Source organism: Podarcis bocagei (genome assembly GCF_964188305.1).
Source record: "Podarcis bocagei genome assembly, chromosome: 3".
Taxonomy (NCBI): Eukaryota; Metazoa; Chordata; class Lepidosauria; order Squamata; family Lacertidae; genus Podarcis; species Podarcis bocagei.
The window spans coordinates 94,401,486-94,427,403 of NC_138127.1; the positions used below are offsets into that span (position 1 = coordinate 94,401,486).

The 25,918-nt window shown below is 44.8% G+C and overlaps 1 protein-coding gene across 3 annotated transcripts in view; it reads left to right on the plus strand.

Annotated features, from left to right (window-relative positions):
- Positions 1-351: 351 nt before the first annotated feature.
- The window catches only part of NINL (ninein like), a 58,552-nt gene continuing 32,985 nt past the window's right edge, over positions 352-25,918 (plus strand). Inside the window, exons 1-5 of one of the 3 annotated variants that reach the window (XM_081188420.1) lie at positions 352-573; positions 14,471-14,670; positions 23,327-23,423; positions 23,589-23,764; positions 25,076-25,142. In XM_081188420.1, the coding sequence (XP_081044546.1) occupies positions 14,491-14,670; positions 23,327-23,423; positions 23,589-23,764; positions 25,076-25,142 (520 nt within the window). In that variant the 5' untranslated portion in view covers positions 352-573; positions 14,471-14,490. Of the gene's footprint in view, positions 574-11,806; positions 11,823-12,944; positions 13,223-14,470; positions 14,671-23,326; positions 23,424-23,588; positions 23,765-25,075; positions 25,143-25,918 lie in introns of those variants that run through there. The other 2 variants (XM_081188422.1, XM_081188421.1) reach the window with 2 other exon arrangements.

Sequence of the window (25,918 nt, forward strand, 5' to 3'; positions counted from 1 at the left end):
AATATCTGGTGGGGCGCCATAATGCCCAGGTCGCCCCGGCACTTGCTGGCCGGCGGTGGCGTCCCCCAGAGCCGCTTCCCCTGTTCTCTGCTTGGCTTCCGCAGCCCTGCAGCCAGGGCACCTGCCGGCTCCTCCAAGCCAGCAGAGGAGGCCAGAAAGCCCATGAAGACACGCTGGAAGTGAGCCCGGCAGCAGGAGGAGAAGAGGGCGAGAGCGGTGCGCTCCGCTCGTCCCCTAGAGGCGCAGCCCTCGCCGAGAGGTCGGTCCCCCGCCTAGGAAGAGGAGCGCGCAGGAGAGCCGTTGCGCGCCGCGTCTGCTCCTGAAAGGAATCCGAGGTGGGCGGAGCGGGCTGGGGAGGCTGCAAGGGGAAAATCGCCTGCGAGCCGGAGCAGCGTGGACGTCCTCAAGGGAGGAGCATCGGCGGCAGCCTCGGGAGAAAGGGAAGCAGAGCACGCTGGCATTGGCCGAGGGGACACAAAGGGGCCGCGAGCGGCGGAAGGTCGTTTTCTGCAAGGGAGATGCTGCGGACGCGGCGCGGGTGGTAGAAGGGAGAGAAGCGGCCGGAGGAGAGAGGTGGGTACCGCTGAGACGCCCACCGCCCCACCTTTGCTCCTTAGGTTGACTCTGGCTTCTGTGGAGCCCCCCCACCGCCCCTCAAATTATCTTCTCCGCCCTCAAATTATCTTCTGGGACAAGGGAAGCCAGGGAGTTTTGTGAGGGGAGTTGATCCTGGCTCTGCAACTTGGGCGGCAGATTGTCTCCCAGAACCATAGACTTGGAAGGGGACCGAGGGTCGTCTAGTCCAGCCCCCTGCGATGCAGGAATCTCAACTGAAGCATGCATCGCGTGTGTTTACATTTTGTGGATGGGCGACTGCAAGGATGAACCACCCTGTTCTTATATCTGCGTTTCAACTTCTGTACGAATCTTTCTTGGCGTGGCTGCTGCTTCTTGAGACCAGCTTTTTTGCCGTTGGTCTTTTAAAATCCGAGTTTCCTCACCAGCCAGGGAGGTTGTGCTTCTAAGAGGTCTTCCCCCGCCCGCTTTTCTCTGTGGGGTGACCTTTTGTCGATACTCTTTCCACATTTCTTCCCTCCAGCTCTCCAAACTGGCTGGGACCTGCCTTGAAATCCCTCTCCTTTCTCATGTACCTGGTGTTTCCTTCCTCACCAAATGTGCCGCTTGTGCTATCATATGAAGAGCCTGGTCCTAAAAGCAACCAAAACTTTATTTTGAAATCTGGTCTCCGCACCTTCTCTGTTTTTAAAGAGAAGTAGGTTGCAAGGAACACCAGCTGTTGTTTTGTCTGGTTTTTATAGTATAAACTCCTCCTCTATTATATCTTCTTGTATGGAGGGTGTTTGGGGTGTAGGAGGAATTTGGCCATCCATCTCTTCCATCAAATTTAAGGCAAAATTTCCCAGCTTACCCCCTTTCAGTTCCCTCTCCCCATTCATCAGCTGTGACCTATTTACACTGCAGTTGAAATTTAAACTGGTTTAGGTAGCTGTCCTAACCCTGCTTACCTGGGTGTAAGCTCCATTGAACTCAATATGACTTACGTAGGAGTAGCAGTGCTGTTAATTTCATTAGTCAGTTGCTTTTTTAAAAAAGGAACTTAAAGTGACATGGTTAGGATTGCTCTGTTAGTCCTAGACAAGTGTAAACTAACAACAGCTAACTATTTGAGCATCCTCTGCCCTCAGGATGTGCTGGGTGGGACAGATGTAGCCCAACACATCTGCAAGGCACCTGGTTGATGAAGGCTCCCTTAGGGCCTATGAGACTTGCTCTGCCCTGTTCCTTATTGTTTTCCCGTGCCCAAAGGAGAAAATATTGTTCTAGGAGTGACCAGAGGACTGTTGGATATCCATATTGAAGGATATGTGGCCTTTACCTACTTTTTTCTAGATGCCCAATCCAAAGTATCAGGGAAAGGGTCATCACTCAGTGCCAGAAGATCTGCTCAATTTCAGAAGGCTTCAGATTCAATTCTGAACACCTGTAGGTAGGGCTAAGAGATATTCCCTGCCTGAAACTGAGACAATACTGAGCTGGACCAAGGCTAACTCAGTATAAAGCAGCATCTTGTGTTTAATTACACTTGTGTCTTGCTGTTCTTCCAAGGAATCCTGAGTGACATTTTAGCCTCAATGCAAGCTCTTGTGTGCCCTTGGGAGTTTCGTCATATTATTCTGGAAGACGGGTGCTTCTGACAGAACAAATCACCACCATGCATTTCTTACTGTAAAAGCAAAGCTTTGGGGGTTGCAAGAGTTAAAGCATGCCTCCATCTTCAAATCAGAATAAGGCTGTACCTCAGCTATGAGCAAGGATTTTCAAAGTTTCGTTGCAGCAAGTTTCCACTAGCCAAATGGTTTGTATCTTTCCAAGTGTAAGAAAGACAAACATCAGTTGACCCACGGAGCTCCGCTTTGTCCCAGGCATGAAGCCAAGTCTATTAATGGTGGGTTTTTTGTTTTGAAAAGAAAACCGGCCTGTTGGCAGGCTTCAAGGTTCTCAAAAAAGCATATAATTAAGTAAATATTGAATGGGGGGGGGGGAATAAGATGAGCTGTTGTTGTCCCAGTTCACACTTTGCAATTTTAAGGAGTACACTTATAGCACCTTAGGGTGAAGACAATCAAAAGTCTTGTAACAGGATTTAACCACAGGATTTTAGAATTTTCCAGCACTGAACTCAGCTTTGTGTTTGGGATAGAAGTATACAGCAATAGAAGGCCATATTAAACTATATTTTATGCTGACATATTTTGTCGACTTAAAATTGTTGAACAAACACATCTATAATTTGTCATACCTTGATCTTAATTGTAAAGTAACCCCTCATTTTGTATTATTTGGCAGCTCTGACCCGTGGAGTATAACTAACAGGTTAAGATCTATATGTGCCTTTTGCACTTTACCGTTAAGGACCTTGGTTTCTTATAAATCACAAATGCCAGGAGGAAAATTAGTTTTATTTTGCACTAGAGGTTTAATAGACAGTTATGCCATCAATTTATGAGATCCATGCACAGACAAAGATATACCAGAAATGGTTGAGAATGTATTTTCAGATTTTGTTGGAGGCCGCCCACAGTGGCTGGGGAAGCCCAGCCAGATGGGTGGGGTATAAATAATAATAATAATAATAATAATAATAATAATAATAATAATAATAATAATAATAATAATTATTAATTATTGTGGTGATGTGTTACAGATTTGTTACAGTATAGGCTTTTCCACATTGCAGCCCATATATCATCAGATATCTGTGTTATCGTTGCTCATTTAGCAGATAGACATGGTCCTACCTGTCCCATGTGCTCAGCTGGGCCTGCTTTGTGTCCTGCCACCAGCTGAGCCACAGCTGATGGGAAAAGGAGAGATTGCCCAGATTATGGAATTCCCTGCCCAATGAGGGCACCCTGTGCCTCATAGTTTTACTGGTGTATTATAGTTTCCAGCGCCAAGTTAAGACGGTTTTTGTATATGAACGCATGTTGGTGTTTACAGCACACTTTAACTATGTCAACTTAGAAGTCCTCTTGAATTCAGTGGGGCTTACTTCCAAGTAAACGGGGTTAGGATTGCAGTGCATCTCTGTGTGTGCATGTATTCTGTGTTGCTTTCATTTTCAGTGTTGACGTACTTTTTACGCTTTTAATTAATTTAAACATTTTAATGTTTATTTTGATCTACCTTGAGAACTCAAGAGTGGAAAGGCAAGGTATAAATGTTGTAATAAATGCCCCAGAACAAACTCTCAAGAGATGTTAGAAAGCTGCCAGGTTTGTGATGAGTGGGAGCAGGCAAGCCCAGTTGAGATAATAATTCCTTTCTGTTTTGTGTAGAGGCTTGAGAAGGAAGCTCATGTCTCCTTGTGTCAATTTATGCCCTTGTGGGGGAAGGCTTATTCTACCCTTTGATAATCTACTCCTTATTATGACTGATGTCATTCATCAACCTTGAATGCAGTCAGTGTGAAAGCATTGTGGTCTGTCTGTAACAATATAACTGTAATGAGATTTTACAGCTCCCCCCATCCCCAGAGAGTGTGACTTTGGGAAAAACAACAACTTTGCATTGTCTGATTCTGAGCATTCTTATAACCTTGGCTCATTTTGTAAGGGGTTGCTCAGTCTGCAGCCTGGTATACCTTGTGGAGAAGGGCGTAGCTCAGGGCTTAGAGCAGAAGGTCTCAGGTTGAATCCCTAGCATCCCCTCCTGGGGCAGGGAAATACTCCTGATTATTGCATATAAATGCAAAGTGTAAATAAATTGTATGCTTTTCAGAAGATGAATAGATGGCTAGAAATTAAAGAGATCTGGATCGCTTTCAAGTTATATATGTGTATGTATAGACCAATTTCTTTTTAAAGTCTATCATACAAGTCCAATGGGCAGGTACAACTGAAAGACTAACCACAGAATAATGAAACAGCCGAATTTAAATTACATTTTTCGTTACCTTTTAAGAATGCAGGATTCACCCTTTCAGATATATCAATTTTGAGGTGACGGGAAGATTAAGGACTTGCGTCAGGGTTCAGTTGTCTGCTTGTGGGTGTATTCAGTATTAAACTGTAGAAAAACAGTACCTTTAAAAAACATTTGTTGTGATTTTTTAAATTATTATTATTATTTTTCTGTTGAACTTTTAATGCCAGCGTGATCAGGAAAAGCTAAAGACTCTTACCAAAATTTCAGTTTGTCTGTGTAACTGAGACAACGCAGGAACATAAAAATGTAAAGGTAAATGATAACAAACATAGAAAAAGTCTAGGAAAATATTTCAGATTCCTAGATATTTGTGTCAAAAATTGACTTACCCAGGCAATTGGACATTTGCCACTGGTTCAGCCCCATCTGAAAGAAAGACTCAACAGTATTGTAGAAATGAGTTTTATTCTTGAAAGTTGTAGGAAGAATGCAGAAATTATGCTTACATTTAAATGATTAAAAATGAATAGCTGTGTGTGGTCTGCCAAATTTCTCTCTTTCACAAGTACTTTAATTTTTGGAGCTTAGACTTTTGAGGGAGAACATTATTTCTTAATACACAATTAATTTGGTGTCAGTTTCAATCTGCCAAGAAGATTTATTTAAGAGGTTGTAAATTCACCTCACTACATTCCTGCTTGCAAAACAATTCCTTTAAGGGAAACAGAATTGAAGCCTCTAAATTTGCTAGGCTCGTTGTACAAAAAATTAGAAATGGGCACAAGGGTTATAATCTAAAGATAAGATTCATTAGGAAGGAAATAGAAGGAAGAAAAAACTTGAATAGCTATTGCACTCTTGTGGGGGAGCCCCTTCACCCTTCTCAGTGACCCAGGGTCTTGGGTCTTCTGATAGAAGTGGCATGGTCCTAGGTAGTAACAACATCCATATTCATTGTGAAGTGGCTTGGTGCTAATGGGTGTGAGATAATGGAGCAAATGGGGTCCTTGTATGTTAAAAATGGGTCCGGGTTTTTTTGTGTGCCTCTTGCAAATAATTATTTTAGTTTCCCAATAACCTGCCTGTGTGCTAAGATAATGTTCTGAGGCCCTTCCCTTGACGCTCCTGCCTTCTAAAGCGAGGCAGATGTTCACTAGAAAAATAACCTTTCCAGCTGTTGCCCTCTGTTTGTGGAACTCTCAAGTGGTCTCCTTGCTGTTCTCTTAAAATATTTTTTTCCCCAATGCCAGGCAAATGGCTTTAATTGCTTTTAGTTGAAATTTTAGTCTGCTGCTGTTTTTAGTTTTTTTTAGTTGTGATTTTGATTATATATATGTTTTAAATGTAATTGTAAGCTACTCTAGGACATCAACTGAAGTGAAAGTCGGGATATTAAGATTTTATAAATAATTGGTGGGTGTTCAGTGTCTTCCCACATTTTGGGCTACATCTCTAGCCAATGAGAAGGAGCTTTTCCAAGTTTGTGAAAGTGATTTCCTTGTTTTCGCTGAAGCGAGTGAGAATCTCACTGCCACAAGAACATTCTTCATATTCAATTTTTTAACCCAAATGTGTATTTGATGTGAGGGAGTTGAAAAACTTAGACCTTCCTTCTGCATTGTTGATTAATCTCAACAATGGGATGACATTGTATTATTCGCAGTTGAGTTCAAATGCAGTGATATTTAAATTTCTGGGCTCTTCTGAGTTGGATCCGATGAGACAAAGTTTTTATAAGCAGGAACATTTGGCAGGGACACAAGTCAAAACTATAATACAAATGTCTGCCAGCAGAAAAGACTTCATGACAGCTAACTTGGAGTCTGTTTTGACCAAGCTTTGTGGCTGTGTTTTGGTTTTGCTAGTGAGAGAAATATGATGTGATCTTCAATCAATTGTCCCAGGCTTAGGCTCATAAAAATAATGTGTTCATAAGGTTCTGAAGTGAATTAGCTGAGGATTTCAGCTATACAAAGTCCTGTGCATGAGCAATCTGCTTTTCTGTGTGCCGTCGTGTTGCATGGAGTAGTTTGATTATTGGAAACCAAGGAAGTAATGTTTTGTTCAGTTGACTGTTGAAACTAATGGACCTAAGTTAGCCATGTCCATTAATTTCTATGAGTGTCCTTGGAGTATTTCTAACATTGGCTCTACCCATAGTGGCTTTTACTTTAAGAAAACCCGGTTCAGTAGAAGGCTGTCTCAAATAACGTTCACTTCTGTGTAATCTTATTTTTTGCTTTGCACATTAAATACATATTTGAAAGCAGTACCTCCAGACAGTGCTGTTGTCCTCAGGTCTTGCTTGTGTGTTTCCCAAAGGCATCTGGTTGAACACTGTGAAAACAGGATGCTGGACTAGATGGGCTATTGGTCTGATCCTGCAAGCTCTTCCTATGTTCAGACAAGGTGCCTCCTTTGTCCTCCTTGGAGAGCTGTCTTCAAGAGCACGGCTCGGGAACCTTTTGGCTCTTCAAATGTGGTTGGATCAGTCCCAGTCTGCGCTGCCAATGGCAAGAGATAATGGTGGTTGTAATCCAAACAAATTATAGAGGGCTCCCAAGTTCTCCATCCTTCTGTAGAGCCTCTGAAGAAGGAGCTGAGCCATGAAAAGTGAGAAATCTAGTATCTCGTGCTGAAAGCAAATCATTAATATTGCTCAAAGGAAAAAATAGGGACAGGGATTTACCAGGGACAGGTAGCAGCACATAGATTCTGTCCCCGGTAAATAGGGGTCTTTGGAGCATATGGGATAGTGATCCTATTGTGGCCTTGCACTCAATGCATTTTATTCAAACATGCCATCTGTTTTCCGGGATTAAGCTTTTTTGGGGGGATAGGAACTGGTTCTACATGGTTGCATCAAGAGTTGTCTATTCAAAGCACTGATTAGCCCTGCTAATTCAAACAATATTTCAAATACAACACTGCAATTAAAAAGTTAGTGGTCAAATGTCTGTGTGATAAAGATGGACATAGTCATCTTTAAAATATATGAAAAGGCAGACAGTCTATCTAAAGCGTTGGGATGGAGAGTGAACAAGAAAACAGAACAGACGGAACCTTTGATTTGTTGATCAGTATGTTTTTAATTTGTGTTCCAGATGCATAATATGGTATGTTGGGGGGGGGGAATGGAAATGTGCTGTGACTCACATTTTGTCTGTAAGCACTCTGTAGCAAATTTTAAACATAGAAAAGAACGGTGTAGGAAGGACCTTTTTCGCCCCTAAGGTAGGAAATGATTGTAGGAAGTGTGTTAATTATTAGTACAGCACAGCTTCCCCCGACCTGGTGCCATCCAGATGTTTTGGACTATGGCTGGATCTGATGGGGGTTATAGTCCAAAACATCTGGAGGGCTTCAGGTTGTGGGACAGTCAAAACAAGTCTGAAAGAGGATGAAATGTTTTGTGTAAATCATGTCTCTGTATTGGACTGAGGGACTCATAGACAGTAATTGATAAACACTTAAGGTCAGTTTTAGCATTTGTACTAAGCAAAAGAAGGGGTGTTAAAACACTGCTGCTAAATTTGTTTATTTCTTGCAATTTTTTAGTTGTAGGTTTTGAATTTTCATTCCGTTCGAAAAAATAGTTTTTATCTACTATGTATTTTGGAAAGTATTTTGTTTATTTGCTATGCATTTCCACATCTCTTATGATTTAACCAAATTTTGCATGATGGTTCCTGAGAATCAAGGAGCAGGTTTTCTTCTACGTTTGGATACAGTTGGATACCGTTTTGATTCAAGATGGCGGTTGAACCTTTCTGAACTGCACAGATTTTAACAACTGATTTCAAAACTGCACTGATTTTGGGCAGGGGGGGGGCATTTTTAGAATTCCTGAGCAACGTGGCTACAAGTTTGCTAGTCATTGATAATGTAAGCTTCCTTGAAGACCCTATGGTGAAAAGGCAAAGTTTAAACAAAAATAAACGATAGGAGTGAGAGGATAAACAATAAATAGCAGGTTACAATAGCAAGATGCAGAGCATATGTTTAATACAGTAGGAGACAAGAGTGGAAGATAAGAGGATAGCTAGGGTGGGATTGGTAGAAGCCTAATGGATTGTGGGATAACAAGGAGCTTACAGAAGACCGGAAAGACGGGTGGCAAATAACAGGAAAAGTTGATCTGGGCGACTGAGGGTAAGACTCAAGAAGAGAAGATAACCTTAGTATCTACTTAAAGGGCTTTCTGTTGTGAAAGCCAGTCTGTCTGCCTTCCTCTAACCCCAGTTAAATCTGTACCAGGTGCTTTCTTAAAGCCCTGGCTACTAGAATGGCATTGGTCCCAGGGTCCCTCTATGTTTTACATCCATAGCTTGCACCTGTGACTTAAAGAGCAATGTGGAGCACTTTCAACCTTTTGTTGGACATGCATATTGCACCATCCATGAGAAACTCCACTGCCTCTTGCAATGTCCACTTCTATTGGGACACCATGGTGTTCAGGTAATATTAGGAAAGTGGCTCTTGTGCTTTGTTTTGTTTTGCAGAAGGTTGTGTGTTGTCTCAGTGCCTGCCCTCAATTGTTATGGTGTGTGTCAGTCTTGCTGGCATAAACAAGATCCCATTCAACTAAGACCAATCGGATGCATCTGCAAAGAAGCTTTCCTCCTTGCCTTTAGTTTAATAATCATGTGCAAGTACAGGTAGCCTGTTGCTGGCATCCATCTGTCTTGAGAGACAATGAAGTGTGCCTCAGGAGGGAAAGTCAAACTGCTGGGTTAGCAGCACCAAAGTGACTTCCCCGTGACGAAAGCTTGGGCATTGTGTAAGGCGGTCCGGGGATGCCCAGACGACAAGACCCACTCTCAGCCTCACTGATGTGGTTCAAAGGAAAGCAGAGCAAGGTTTAGCACCAGTTTGGCTGCAGGAGTTGCTGGAAAGAGGCGTACAAGGCACCATCCAACCATCTTAGGGACTCCACTCTGGAACAGGCTTTACTCCTTAGTCTTTTCTTCTCCCGAAGATAACCTGCAAGGCAATGGAGGTTTAGGGTCATAGTTTCCTTCTCCTAGATGGGCTAGTTTCCAAGGTTGATGAGCCCCATCTGCCCCTCACTTCCCTCTACAGCACATGCAGAAACCATCTTCTTGACCATTGGACCTGCTATCGTGTCCGCTCAATCCACGGGAGCCTGTCTTCACATGCAGGGGAAGTCCCTAACACACCGAGGGTTTGAGGCAGGTAGCACAAGCAGCAAAAAGGTATCTTAGTGTGTGTGGTCATGGCTGCATTGCTTTTGCTGGAGTGTGAGCATTCCCTGCACCTGCTTTGTGGCCAGATTTTGGGGATGTCTTTGTAGGCAGGTTGTCCATGGGCACTGCTCCAGAAGATAAAATGCATCAAAAACTTGGAGAGATTTTTGTTTAAAACTTAAAAGCCTGATAATGCGTCTTCCCAGCCTTCAGAACGAACGTGGAGATGTTGTCTTGGATGAAGTGTTCCATACTTACAGTTACTGGAGTTTGTTACGATACAGTGGTACCTCGGGTTACATACGCTTCAGGTTACATACGCTTCAGGTTACAGACTCTGCTAACCCAGAAATAGTGCTTCAGGTTAAGAACTTTGCTTCAGGATGAGAACAGAATTCGTGCTCTGGCAGCGCAGCGGCAGCAGGAGGCCCCATTAGCTAAAGTGGTGCTTCAGGTTAAGAACAGTTTCAGGTTAAGAACGGACCTCTGGAACGAATTAAGTACTTAACCCAAGGTACCACTGTATTAGTTTTGCTTGCAGCTGAGAGAGAGGACAGGAAGATTCTCCATATTATTTTCCAGGCAGATGCTTAGAAGATCCTATCTGCCTGATTTTTAAAACGAAATTTAAACCATGAGCCCTTGGGAGTTGCTGAGGTCATTCTCTAAGCTCATTACCATGCACCAGAATTACATTTGCTAACCCCGCCGCTACATAATTCGTTTTTTCCACCTGCATATTCAATTTGTGAAATTAACATTAGCGCTTGCATATAAATGAAACTCGTATGCAGATGCTGTTTTTCTGCTTATCCTGTTGATAGGGGTTTTTTTTATCCAGAATCCTCCATTATTTGCTCTTTGCCTCCAGCTCAATTAAGCTCCAGCAACAGTGGGGTCTCACAAGAGCAGGTGGCTGCGTGCTTGACCGGTGCAGGACACTGAAGCAGTTGGTGCCGCAGAAGTTTCCATTATAAATAGTTGTGTTGTGCTAAATACAGGCCCTACGTTAAAACTCAGTATAACTGGCATGGCACACCCAAGACATTCCTCTAGGTCACTAATGTGGAGAATGAACTTCAGGAGACATCTCCTGGTCCAGATACTACTGCCTGAGCCACTACTGGAACTCTCGATGAAATCAATGTCAGCCTTATGCAACAGTAGAATTAAGAATGCAAAACCAACTGTACTTGGTGAGGTCAGTGGTCCATCCATCCCACAGTTGCCTTCAAACGGGACCTAGAGCTGGGCATACCCTTGCAAAATGAGATTCTTTTGGGGAAGCTTCTGCTTCTCTGGCTGCTATAGAAGTTATATCATTATTATTATTTTGTTTGAATCTCAGAAAAGTAAATGCAGATTAAAATTTAGGAGAATGTAGCTGAGGGAGCAGCCATGATCTCCATGGTGGAATTCCCCCTGAAAACATGTCAAGAGCCTGCTATTCAAAGGGATGGAAAAAAACTTGCCCACTGCTTAGAGCTCGGTCAGTTCTTCCTACATGAATCTTAAAACAGGTTTGTTTTTTGCCCACTTCTTCGGGGCGTGGGTGGGGTGGAATCAGCAGCAGGAGACTGGGGACAAGAGATCCACGTTCTTACGTCTGGCTGGTTTGGCCATGAGACGGTAAGGATTGTCTGATAAGCATCTTTGTGCCAGAAGTGCAGTTTGGCTTGGCTTAAAGACAGACTTAATTCCTCTTAGTTCCAGCTGCTGGTGTAGCCAAGAATGCTTCCAGAACGGAAATTCTTGGCTGTGCCAAATGAAAATCTGTCTTCAAGGAGTTTGGTGATGGAGGAAGGAGGCTGTCTAGTTTCCATTTTCTCACTAGCTCTCCCTCTCCTCCAAAGCTACTTTGTTGGATAGAAATGGATGCACGGCATGCTGTACTTCTTAAACAACCACCACCACCATGGTCAATTAGTTCATTTCAAAAGGATACAACATTGAGGCAAACCCCAGACTTTTATACCCCCTCGCTCTCTTTCTATCTACAAGCTGTCAACATTCCACTCTTACGTAATGATTTGTGCCATGCCGTGAATGCTCAAGGAACTGACCACCTAAAACAACACAAATCTCACAGATCAGCAACGTGCCCTGGCGTGGGTGTTGCTCAGAGCAGCGGGTGAGAGGCCAGCTCCTCTGGACACTCAAAAAGAGGTATGTGGTAGGAAGCTGGGTTTGTTTACATAAATGATTGAATCTTCGCCCCGTTGTATTAATTTCAGGCCATTCTGCTGTTTCTCTTGATGTAGAAATCACTCTCTCCAGCCATCTCTCTCCAGCTGTTTGATCTACAGTATAATGCTGACTGACCCTTAAAATGTTACAGTCAAGTCTCCCCTGGGGGGTGTTCTCTGGTACATGGGCTGCAAGTTACAACACAAATTTTCCCTTTGGTTTTTAGGTCTGTGCAATAAATTTAACCTGAGCTGACTGTTAGGCTTTTTAAAAGAGGTTTAAAGGTAAAGGTAAAGGGACCCCTGACCATTAGGTCCAGTCGTGGCCGACTCTGGGGTTGCGGCACTTATCTCGCTTTATTGGCCGAGGGAGCCGGCGTACAGCTTCCGGGTCATGTGGCCAGCATGACTAAGCCGCTTCTGGTGAACCAGAGCAGCACACGGAAACACGGTTTACCCTCCCACCAGAGTGATACCTATTTATCTACTTGCACTTTGGCGTGCTTTCGAACTGCTAGGTTGGCAGGAGCAGGGACCGAGCAATGGGAGCTCACCCCGTCACGGGGATTCGAACCACCGACCTTCTGATTGGCAAGTCCTAGGCTCTGTGGTTTAACCCACAGTGCCACCCACATCCCTTTAAAAGAGGTTTAGAAACACAATATTTTCTCCCCGCCTCCCTCCAGTGAAAGGAAATTTGGAAGGAGTTCATGTAGGAAGAAGGCCTTTGAAGGCTTCTAGAGGGCTGTGTTCTGCCCTCCATGTTTTGAGGTGACATCAGGAGGGGGTAGTGCTCTTCCGATCGAATCCTGCTTGTGGGTTTACCACAGGCATGTGAGTGGCCACTGTGAGAACAGGATGCTGGACGTAGATGGGCCACTGGCCTGATCCAGGAGACTCTGCTTACAGTCTTACATTCTTTAAGGAGATTGGGTTCTTCCTCCTGAGATTCCCCTAGCAAGGGTGGGGAACTATGGGACGGATCCAGCCTTCAGCCTCTCCTCTGCTACCGCAGCCTGCCCAAAGCCTCCCTTTCTGTTTCCCACCAGTTGGGCAAGAGGCACTTCATGGGAAGCTGTTGACTGAACATACCCCAGCAGCGTGGTGCTCACTGGGTAGAGAAGTGTGTTGTGAGAAGTTAGAATTGTCACTTCAAATCCACTGCAAACTTTCCTCCAGTTAAAAACTACGGATTCTTTATGGTTGGAGTTTTATGCATCCAACCATCATGCACTGAACAAAGAAACCATCAAATATACAGGAAGGCAGAAGTGAATGGAAGAAGAATAGAAGGAAAACCTGCATCACGGGATACTCAAAACTTTTTTTTTATAAACTCAATCCCACAACACAGTTGGAGCGTAACTACTCTGTAAAGAAGTTGAGTATGTGTTTCTGCTTTCTGGAGTTAGTGCTGGAATTGGGCGGAGAAAGGAGCTTTGGATAGAAAATTGTGGTGGCTAATCTGCTTTAGGCGGTTATGGTTATGGTTCCAACACGGTTATGGCGTTGGAAAACTGATAGCGGTAGCCAGTCTGCACAACTGAGTTTGGGGATGGACTGTACCTCAGTGGTAGAGCACATCCTTTGCATGCGGAAGCGCTCCAGGGTCAGTCCCCAGATCTTCAGTAGGGCTTGACAAGACTGCTGGCTGAATCCCTAAGGGCTGCTGCCAATCAGTGTGGACCAGCCTCACCAAACCTAGTATCTTCCAGATGTTGTAGGACTAAGGTTCCCATCACCTCCTGATCATTGGTTATCCGGGCTGGTGCTGTTGGGAGCAATATGTGGATGGCCATGTGTTCCCCATCCTTGGGGTAGAAGCTCCCTGAAGCCAAGGATCAAAGCTTCTTGACTATTGGAACAAAAACGTCTGACAACATCAGAAGGGTGCTAGGTTGGGCAATTCTGAGATCCAGCACCGAGGGCCTTCTGGCGGTTCCCTCATTGCGAGAAGTGAGGTTACAGGGAACCAGACAGAGGGCCTTCTTGGTAGTGGTGCCTGCCCTGTGGAGTGCCCTCCCTTCAGATGTGAAGCGAATAAGCAGCTATCTTATCTTTAAAAGACATCTGAAGGCAGCCCTGTTTAGGGAAGTTTTTTAATATTTAATGCTGTATTGTTTTTAACACTCGATTGGGAGCCGCCCAGAGTGGCTGGGGAAACTCAGCCAGATGGGCAGGGTATAAATAAATAAATAAATTATTATTATTATTATTATTATTATTATTATTATTATTATTTGAGTGAGCTCACATTTTGTTCAGCTTTGAACCTGGAATTTCTTCTTTGGTGCTTTTTACCACTGTGCTGGGCTGTTAACAGCCATTGATCCTTGTCATCAGTACCAGGCAGCGCAGCCAGTGATCAGAAATAATGAGAACTGTAGCCCAAGCACATTTGAGAACGCCATGTTGGCTACCCCTAACCTGCTCAAATACCATATTTTAAATTTAGGCGCTTAAAAGGGGGAAAGAGAGAGAGAGAGAGAAGAAAAGTCCTAGTTCTACAAAATGCAAAGGGAGAAAAGAATGGTGGTTGAATGTTTGATATCAGTGCTTACTGGGAATGTTGACTCTCATATTTCCACTTCTCTTTCCTTCCTCTCTTTTCCAGCTGACTTGTTTTAGGCTGAGTCTTATACTATGGGATGGGTGAGGAAGAGAACAAATATGTGTCCCAGCTGAAGGACGTGTTCAACAGTTGCAATGCCACAGGCACCGGGTATTTGGACAAGGAAGAGCTGACCGAGCTATGCCGCAAGTTACACCTGGAAAGGCAGCTACCCCTACTCCTGGATAACCTCTTGGGAAATAATCTCTTTGCCAGGGTAAGTAGGCCCAAAGCCTCAGCGCCTGAATATTGTGAAGGAGCACTTCTCTCATAACGGTTTAAAATAGCAATCTTGTCTCCCGGCCCTTCCCCACCAGTTGTTCCCATCCGTGCATGGAATTCTCAGCTGGCCACTCTTCATCCTTCCTGTCTGGCCCTGAACACTTTTAAATCCCATTGGTGCCTCCTAAAGGCAAGCCTACAGGCATATTTCCCCCCCAAAATTGCACCACTCGACATGTCTGTGTTGAAGTGGGATAGGATGCCATCCCTGCGCTTTTCAGGGAAACCTAAATAAACCCTGTCCCACTCATTTTCCGATGGACATTATGGAATGTGACCTAAACTTCCCTCTTGTGTCATTTTTTTTAACTGTCCCGCTTTGGGCATGGCTTGTTCTTCTCTCCCACTTGCAAAGCCTTTGCAATGCCTAGGCATAGCTGTCAACCGTCCCTTATTTGGCGGGAAAGTCCCTTATCCCAGTGCCGTGTCCCGCTGCTGTCCCTTATTGATGATGTCCCTTAAATTTCCCAGGTTTCAAAGGAAGTAGCTCCTCTCCCTCCCTCCCTGCCTGCCTGCCTGGGAGGAGGGAGGCTCCAACTGTGTTGCTTGGCTGCATTGCTCACCCAATAAGGAGTCTAAGAATGACTGGGGGATGGAGCTTGCATGATTTGTGCCGATCAAATCAGCCGCGTTGCCTGGGGACTCGCCTTTGCTCAGTGCTTCCCAGTGGAGAGGTGACGGTGGTTTTCCTTGCTGCATCCCCTTTGCCGGGTTGCTGCGCTGTGGGAACCACCGCTTGAGGCTTCGTTTGGCTACTGGCTGGGCTTTCTGCCTTTGGCTCGGAGGGGCTCAGAAGTCGAACATACCTGTGCTCTGAAAATCCCTTATTTTGGCTGCTGATCCCTTATTTCCAAGGCTGCTGGTTCCTTATTTCCAAGGCTGCTGGTCCCTTATTTTCAAATCTGTAAGTTGACAGCTATGCGCCTAGGATGTGATTAGGGGGATCCTGACTCCTTTAGAGTTCACATCCCTGTTGCCTACTGACCAGTCATCCCTTCAGATCTTTCTTTTCCAAGTCCCAGAAAGCAGTGTCTCAAAATAGTGGTGGTAGATTCATGCTGTTTGGTTCTGCAACAACTAGCACCTTACAAGGACAGCACTTTGTAGGTGCCTACAAGGGACTGACCTAGATGGTCACAGAAGCTTCTTATCTCCACCAAAAAACAACATGCTTTGGAAGATTAATAATAATAATAAATTATTTATCCCCCGCCCTCCCTGGCCAGGGCTGAGCTCAGGGTGGCTAACACCAAATATAAATTACAATAAAACGTAATAGGGGGAAAAACAGTTAATTAAAATACGGCTTAAAATGCAGCCTCATTTTAGTAAAAGGTAAAGGGACCCCTGATGATTAAGTCCAGTCGTGGCCGACTCTGGGGTTGCGGCACTTATCTCGCTTTACTGGCCGAGGGAGCCGGCATACAGCTTCCGGGTCATGTGGCCAGCATGACTAAGCCACTTCTGGCGAACCAAAGCAGCACACGGAAACGCCGTTTACCTTCCCGCCGGAGCGGTTCATATTTATCTACTTGCACTTTGACGTGCTTTCGAACTGCTAGGTTGGCAGGAGCAGGGACCGAGCAACGGGAGCTCACCCGGTCGCGGGGATTCGAACCGCCGACCTTCTGATCGGCAAGTCCTAGGCTCTGTGGTTTAACCCACAGCGCCACACATGTCCCCAGTCTCATTTTAGTAGTAGCCCATAAATCAAGACCATAAAGGGAGGAAACATCAGATATTCACCCGAGCCAGCTATCCATGCTGGTCCTACATGGACCAACAAAAAAAAAGCCAAGGGAAAATTCATATAGAATCATAGAATCATAGAATCATAGAGTTGGAAGAGACCACAAGGGCCATTGAGTCCAACCCCCTGCCAAGCAGGAAACACCATCAGAGCACTCCTGACATATGGTTGTCAAGCCTCTGCTTAAAGACCTCCAAAGTAGGAGACTCCACCACACTCCTTGGCAGCAAATTCCACTGTCGAACAGCTCTTACTGTCAGGAAGTTCTTCCTAATGTTTAGGTGGAATCTTCTTTCTTGTAGTTTGGCTCCATTGCTCCGTGTCCGCTTCTCTGGAGCAGCAGAAAACAACCTTTCTCCCTCCTCTATGTGACATCCTTTTATATATTTGAACATGGCTATCATATCACCCCTTAACCTCCTCTTCTCCAGGCTAAACATGCCCAGCTCCCTTAGCCGTTCCTCATAAGGCATCGTTTCCAGGCCTTTGACCATTTTGGTTGCCCTCCTCTGGACACGTTCCAGTTTGTCAGTGTCCTTCTTGAACTGTGGTGCCCAGAACTGGACACAGTACTCCAGGTGAGGTCTGACCAGAGCAGAATACAGTAGCACTATTACTTCCCTTGATCTAGATGCTATACTCCTATTGATGAGGCCCAGAATTGCATTGGCTTTTTTAGCTGCCGCGTCACACTGTTGGCTCATGTCAAGTTTGTGGTCAACCAAGACTCCTAGATCCTTTTCACATGTACTGCTCTCAAGCCAGGTGTCACCCATCTTGTATTTGTGCCTCTCATTTTTTTTGCCCAAGTGCAATACTTTACATTTCTCCCTGTTAAAATTCATTTTGTTTGTTTTGGCCCAGTTTTCTAATCTGTCAAGGTCGTTTTGAAGTGTGATCCTGTCCTCTGGGGTGTTAGCCACCCCTCCCAGTTTGGTGTCATCTGCAAATTTGATCAGGATGCCCTTGAGTCCATCATCCAAGTCGTTGATAAAGATGTTGAATAAGACTGGGCCCAAGACAGAACCCTGTGGCACCCCACTAGTCACTCTTCTCCAGGATGAAGAGGAACCATTGATGAGCACCCTTTGGGTTCGGTCAGTCAGCCAGTTACAAATCCACTGAGTGGTAGCATAGTCAAGACCGCATTTTACCAGCTTCTTTACAAGAATATCATGGGGCACCTTGTCAAATGCCTTACTGAAATCAAGGTAGGCTATATCCACTGAGTTCCCTTCATCTACCAGGCTTGTAATTCTGTCAAAAAACGAGATCAGGTTAGTCTGACATGACTTATTTCTCAGAAATCCATGCTGACTATTGGTGATCACAGCATTCCTTTCTAGGTGCTCACAGACCGTTTTCTTAATGATCTGCTCCAGAATCTTCCCTGGTATTGATGTCAGACTGACTGGGCGGTAATTATTTGGGTCCTCTCTTTTCCCCTTTTTGAAAATAGGGACAACATTTGCCCTCCTCCAGTCTGCCGGGACTTCGCCTGTTCTCCAGGAATTCTCAAAGATGACTGCCAGTGATTCTGAGAGCACATCTGCCAGTTCTTTTAATACTCTTGGATGCAGTTCATCTGGCCCTGGAGACTTGAATACATCTAAACTAGCCAAGTATTCTTGTACTATCTCCTTAGTTATTCTGGGCTGTGTTTCCTTTGCTGAATCATGTGCTCCAAATTCTTCAGGTTGGGCATTGTTTTCTTTATCGGAGAAGACTGAGGCAAAGAAGGCATTGAGGAGTTCAGCCCTTTCTGTGTCCCCTGTTTGCATTTCACCATCTTCTCCTCTGAGTGACCCCACTGTTTCTTTGTTCTTCCTTTTGCTACGAACATACCCATAAAAGCCTTTTTTGTTGCTTTTAACCTCTCTAGCAAGCCTGAGTTCATTCTGTGCTTTAGCTTTTCTGACTTTGTGTCTACACGTGCTGGCTATTTGTTTGAATTCCTCTTTGGTGGTTTCCCCCCTTTTCCATTTTTTGTACACATCCTTTTTTAATCTTAACTCAGTTAAAAGTTCTTTAGATAGCCACCCTGGCTTCTTTAGGCACCTTCCATGTTTCCGTCTCATTGGTATTGCCTGACATTGTGCTTTTACTATCTCCCTCTTAACAAACTCCCAGCCATCATGAACTCCCTTTCCTTTTAGTATTACTGTCCATGGGATCTCACCCAGCACTTCCCTAAGTTTTATGAAGTTGGCTTTCTTAAAGTCAAGAAATTGAGTCCTAGTATGCTTGGCTGCTCCTTTCCGCTGTATAGTAAACTTCAGAAGAGCATGATCACTCGTGCCTAATGATCCTTCCACTTCTACCCCACTAACCAGCTCATCAACATTGGTTAGGACCAGATCTAAAATGGCTGTTCCTCTTGTTGCTTCTCCCACTTTCTGGACAATGAAGTTGTCTGCAAGGCCAGTGAGGAATCTGTTTGACCTTATGCTCTTGGCTGAGTTTGACATCCAACAAATATCCGGGTAATTGAAGTCCCCCATTACTACTATCTCCCTTCCTTTTGCATGCTTGGCCATCTGTTCCAGGAAGGCATCATCTATGTCCTCCGTTTGGCTTGGTCTATAGTAAACTCCCACAGTGAGGTCTCTGTTATTCTTCTCTCCCTTAATTTTTACCCAAATGCTCTCACTTTGGCTTTGAGGTTCTAAATCTTGGATCTCTTCACAGGTATACACATCCCTGACATATAACGCCACTCCTCCTCCTTTCTTGTCTGGTCTGTTTCTCCGAAATAGATTGTATCCCCCCATTATTACATTCCAATCGTGGGACTTATCCCACCAGGTTTCAGTGATGCCTATTATGTCATATTTAGTTTGCTGTACCAAGAGCTCAAGCTCATCTTGTTTATTTCCCATGCTTTGCGCATTAGTGTACAGACATTGAAGTCCATTAATCATTCCCCCATGTCTCTTATTTAAGGATTTTTTCCTCCCACCACTAGGTCTGCGTGCTGTTTGCTCCATTTGGTCTATGACATTTGGATGATCATCTTCATCAATTGATAGACTCCTACCTTCAGGAGCACTGTCTCCCTCCCCCACATTAGTCAGTTTAAAGCCCTCCTGATGAGGTTTCTGAGATTTTTGGCAAAAACATTTCTCCCAACTGTTGTGAGGTGCAGCCCATCGCTTGCCAGAAGTCCATCTTCAAGAAACTGCAGTCCGTGATCTAAGAATCCAAACCGTTCCTGTTTACACCATTTGCGAAGCCAGCTGTTCACTTCCACTATTTTTCCCTCTCTCCCTGGGCCACGTCGTTCAACTGGGAGGACAGATGAGATGACAATTTGTGCATTTAATTGCTTCAATTTCCTGCCCAGAGCCTCGTAGTCTCTTTTGATCTTCTGGAGGCTATTGATTGCAGTGTCATTGGTTCCCACATGAACCAAGAGGAAGGGGTATTTGTCAGTGGGTTTTATGATTCCTTGCAGTTGTTCAGTTACATCTTGGATCTTAGCCCCGGGGAGACAGCACACTTCCCGAGACATCTTGTCAGGCCCACAGATCACTGCTTCTGTTCCCCTCAGTAGGGAATCCCCTATCACCACTACACGCCTCCTCTTAGGTTTGGTCGGGGTTCTTCCATGAGCTGTCCGTTCCAGGGTCGCCTGCACATTCCCTGAGGACTGACTTTGCTGCTCGTCTTCATATACCTGATCGACTGAAATGAGGGAGAGATCCTCAGATGGAGTCTGCTCTTCGTCTTCCATGCTAGGGGAGAGGACCTCAAAGCGATTGTGTATTTCTAAACTATCAGAACGAACCCTGGGCCTCCTACTTCTTTGAGTCACGTTTCTCCATATATCTGGCTCCTGTGTTGATGAACTAGCCTCCTTCTCAGGGGAGTCCCCTGTCTCCTCCTTGGTGGAGACGGTGTGCTCTGTTGCTTCCAAGAAGAGCTCCAGATCTCTAATTCTTTGGAGCGTAGCTACACGTTCCTCCAGTTGCTGGACTTTGTCTTTTAAGAGGGCAATCAACATGCAATTGCTGCAGGTAAAGCTGCCTGCAACCTTTGGCAAGATGGCAAACATTGCGCAGGAACCGCAGGCGACTGCAGCTGTTCCCTCCCCCTCCATCTTGAGAACGTGTCGTTGGGGGTGGCTACAGTGGTCCTCCATCATAAAAAGCGAGAAGACAGGACAAATAACTCCCCCCACAAGAAAAAAAAACTAGGTCTCCCCCAACAAACGTTTGAGACTAGCTCCCCTAAATCTAAAAGATGGATCAAATGCCGCTGCCCTGCAAGCTCTGATAAGCTCCTCCCACAGCTAATCCCCTGCCTCAACAGAAACCCTGCCCCCTCTGACCTTTGCACAGGGAGAACAGCTAATCAGCCACAAAGAAACACACACACACACACAAGAAAACCCTTTTTGCTCCTTCAACTGCTGCCCTGCTACCTCTGCTACCAAATCCCATATAAGGGGTCAGAGTGAGTCTAAGCTGAAGGCCAAGCGGAACAGCTCTGTCTTGCAGGCCCTGCAAAAAGATGTCAAATCCCGCAGGGCCCTGGTATCTTGTGATGGAGCGTTCCACCAAGTCAGGGCCAGTGCTGAAAAGGCCCTGGCCCTAGTTGAGACCAATCTAACCTCCTTGAGGCTCAGGTTGTTATTTATGGACCTTAAGGTCCTCCGCAGGGTATTCCAGGAGTCCCATAGGTGTGAGGGTCCTAGGCCACATAGGGTTTTAAAGCACCTTAAACCTAACCCTGTACTCCACTGGGAGCCAGTGCAGCTGGTAAAGCACTGGATGAATGTGATCCCACGGCAAGGACCCCATAAGGAGCCTCACTGCGGCATTCTGCACCCGCTGGAGTTTTCTGGGTCAGCTTCAAGGGCAGTCCCGCATAGAGCGAGTTACAATAATCAAGCCTAGAGGTGACGGTCACATGATTGTCTGAATGCAACCAAGAGAATACAGAACTATCCTAATACAGAACTATCCTACAGAAGTATGGAGTAGTCTTCGTCTTCAACAGAAAATGTTACCTGGTAGCTGTTGGTTGCATTAAGACAATCTTCCAAAGCATGTTTTTGTGTGTGTGTGTGTGTGGAGATCAGAAGCTTCCACTTCTTTGTGTCCAAGTACACTAAACCTTGGTTTGGTCAAAATATAACTTGCATACAAACCAGGATCTCCAAATGTCCTGGCTCACTGCTGCTCATTCCCAATCCAGGATGGCTTAGAATCTTAGTTTATGGACAATCCATAGTTTATTGCATTTGGACACAAAGGCAAATTCTGGTGTGCTGTTAAGTAGCACCTTCCAGTCTCCTCCCCTTGTATTATTGGAGAAGAGGAGAAATGGTTTGACTGCAGCTCACTGCTGTATTTATTCTCAATCCTCCAAGCCAGTTACGTAGCCCAAATCTTTTGGTGTAGAAGCAAAGCTCTTTTTGTTCTTTTGTTTTATGTGACTAGCTTTCTAAAGTTCAAACTAATTTCCTATGTAAGAGAATTCATGGGCATCCTTGCTGGGTTTTCAGCAGAGAGTTATAAATTGTTGCCTGTCTTTTCTAAATTGGGACCTGGATTAATGGAACTTGCAAGAAGCTGGAAGCATGTTCTCTGTTAACAAAAGCTGCACTTTTGAACTGACTGAGGGTATTGTTCCCATTCTTACAAATGATCCTGCAAAGGTTTCTGCCAATCAAATATTCTCAGTCTCCCAAGTGCAAAAATATAGTGACTTCTCTTTCTTACTGTAAAGAATAAGAAAGATAAGGGTGACTGATTGCAATAGTCAAAACGTTTAATAGAAAGAACATGGAAATTCTAGTATCTCAGAATGCTTGTTAATAGAATGCATGTATATTTCTGGTGTGAAAAATTGAAATCTCAACCCCAGACCTATAGAGCATTTTTTTAAAGGTTTGTTTATGGGATGATATCTTAGTATAGTAAACATTTAAGGGTGGTTTTATGTATATTTTGCTAATTTTATCCTTATATGTTGTACTCCACCTTGCTATCTTTTTATGAAACACACACAGCACACACACACACACACACACACATTTTCACCCCTGCCATAACTGCTGAAGCTCGTCAACATTCTAATTTGATCCCGTTAACTATCTACTCATTTTCAAAGGAGAATTACCCTTTGAAAGTACACTTGTGTACTTATTGTTCAGGGGGCATCTTAAAACACCTTGGTGAATCAAAAGCCAGACCAAATAAACACTTTGGCTTGCCACATTGGTGCCCAAGCTACAGTGCCCTGGAACGGTACATTTTCTAGTGGTGGAGTCTGTAAGAGCTTAGCAATCAGCAGTCTCCTTTTAGGCAGCTAGCATCTGAAGTATTGCATTCATGCTGGTGCCTCTCTTTAAAACCAGAGTGCCAGGGCAGTGATGCAAAATGCATGGGTGCATTGCTCATTCCCCAAACCTGATGAATATCAGTTCCCGTCAGGTGAATTAAATTTGGTCTTTGAGACCTCATCAAACATTAGCAACGTCCTCCAGTAGGGGTAGGTTCCGGAGTAACTGAACAAGAACAAGATTTTGCTGGGATTCAGTGCTGCCCTGTTTACCACCAGATCTTTTTAAGATGGATTGGCAAAAGTGAAGAGCCATGGCTTGCTGGTCGGGCATCTGCTTAGCAGACAGAAGATGCCAGGTCCAATCCCTGACATCTTGAGGTAGTGCTGGAAGTGTCCCCTGCATGGCACCCTGGGGAGCCACTTCCTGCCAGTGTAGACAATATCAAGCTATGTGGACCAATGGTCTGACTCAGTATAACGCAGAAACAAGAACTGAACTTCATTCCTGGTATACACCTGACTTAACAATGTCTTGTCCGTCCACTCCTAGGTTAACTTTGAAGAGTTTAAGGAAGGCTTTGTGACCATATTGTCCTCAAGCATCAGTCTTGGTCTTTCAGATGATGAGAGCAGTTACCTGGAACCAGGTGGGTGAAGAGTGGAGGGTGCTAAAAGATTACTTGTTTTGGATTTACTGCTTTCAAGTTCCTTTGTTTGCAGTGCGCTATTGACCACTAAGCTTAAGTATGCTGTAGAGCAGAGCTGCAATCAGACTGGTGATCCTGATCTACAATTGTGTTTTCAACTCTTAGCTGTTCCGGATGAAGTCGAGCCTAAATACATCCATGGGGCCAAGTGGTACGGCCGCCGGACGAGGCCGGAACTGCAGGGCGCAAGTCTGGAAACTCCCAAGTATTTACAGGAGCAGCAAGCAAAGGCAAATGGGAAAAGTCAGCTAAGACGTTCAGCATCTTTGGAGAGCGTGGAGGTGAGGTCGAGTCTCTTGAGTTTTACTGTATGTTACTTTAGAAGAAGAAGCCTTGTAAACATGAGGCTTCTTTCATAGTTCATGCTTACCCAGAAGTTCAGAAGTTTCCTAAGCCTGCCCAGCACTCAGTAACAAATATTAGGCTCAGATATCAAGGCAGTGAACGTGTCATTGCAGGGGAGGTGTTTGCATGCTTCTGTGGGATGTAATCCACTGGGAGCAGTCAAATACAACATTCCTTGTTTTGCTAGAGTGGATGTGCAAGGGAATGTTTGGTCCAGCAAGTCAAAAACTTCCTGTTCCTCCTGGCCTGGAGCATCCTTCCTTGTATGTGACTAGTGGGTGGGCATGACCTTTCCAGACCTGGTAAAAGGCCAAGGCATGCTTCCACTCTCCCTCTTTTCCATCTTCCTTTCCTCCTGCAAACTTCCCGGACTGCTAACTGCAGTCACTAGGTCAACCCACATACGGGGTAAACCTGTTTGTGTATGCTTGTAACTTTAAGCCTTAAGCCTGCCTTCAGGGATCACACTGTGCTCTGCCTGATTGTAAGACTGTGGTGTCTTTATTCTTTTAGGAGGGATTCAAGGGGTCTTACCAGGAAAATATTAGAACACATTTCAGTCTGGACAAGCCAGATTGAATTGCGTATTGTCTTAAGAAACTCACATGAGTTTGCAACTGTGTTTTCTGCTGTGTAAAGGGGAATGCACTCTGCTGAGAAAAGGAACTTGCTAATGCAAGTTAGGAAGGATATTAAAAACAATATATCCTCTCCTGCCACCCTGAACATTCCCATAGTTTCTGTATCCAAAGCCAGCATCCAGGAAGCTGAAGTTACTTAGGATAAGGCTGGAGAGAACCAGTGCATCTCAGAGACAAGTGGGGTTGGGGCCATCTCAGCATCCAACATGCTCTCAGTTGCCTGTCTCTCTGGAGGGAGCCCCTTTGTGGCAGGAGAAGTCACTTAGTAGGAGGTGTCTGACTAGGTGTATGCAGTATTGCAGGAGCAGAACACCCCTCTGCCAATCTGCTTCAACCCTCTCCTGGATCTAGCTGTCCATTCTTCAGACGACTGATCTCTTCCCCGGGTGCAGATACTTCTTGGGATCCTGATTCCGCCTGCTTTATTCCACTCGGATCCTCCCCAGGGTCGTTCTGGTCACCTCCCTGAGCTCCTCCCATTCTTCCTCAGAATCTGACCATCCCCTCCAGGACACCTCCACAAGACTCATGATAATCTTTTTTTTTTAAAAAAAAAGCTCAGCTCTTTAGCTTGCATGAAACAGTGAATCCTTCTCTTATTTTCAGAGCCTTAAATCAGACGAAGAGGCCGAAAGCACAAAAGAACAACAGCATGAGATGTTTGAGGGTCAAGGTAGGAGAAACCTAAACTCAAAATGCATGTTTAAAACAATTAGAACGGGTTCTCTCCTTTTGAAAGAAGGAAAGGAGAAAAAGCAATACTGAGGATGGAAACTTTCCTTCTTTAACTCTCTGGTCATCTGATTTCAATCAGTGACTTTAAGGACAGGGTGATAGTTCAGTAACAAAATCCATTTTTTACAGGTAGAAGGTCCCTGATATTTCCAGTTAAATGTAACAGGAAGCAAGTGGTGGAAAACAACCTTTTTCTGAGACCTTGGAGAGCCACTGCCTGTCAGAGTAGGCATAAGAAGCTGCTTTATCCCAAGTCAGACCTTTGGTCCATCTTAGCTCAGTATTGTCTACACTGACTGGCAGGTGGCTCTCTGGGGTTTGAGGAAGGAGATTATTTCCAGTCCTACTTGGAGATGCTGGAATGGAACCCAGGACCTTCTGCGTGCAAAGTCCGTCTCCCAGTTCAGTACTGGGTGAAGTGGACCAGTGGTCCAACTTGCTAAAAGACAACTTGATAACTTCAGCACATCAGTATTCTTTTTTCACTAGTTGTTAAAACAATCGCCCTAAACTTTTCTTCCCTCAGATTTATTATGGGGCTAACGTTTAGCAATGAAAACTATTGCTCGTTTATTTAAATCCCACCTTTACTCCAACGAGCAATACATGGTTCTCCTCCTTCCCAGTTTTATCCTCACAACCACCCTGTGAGGTAGGTTCAGCTGAGTGGCAATGACTGGCCCAAAGCCACCCAGTAAACTCTGCGGCTAAATA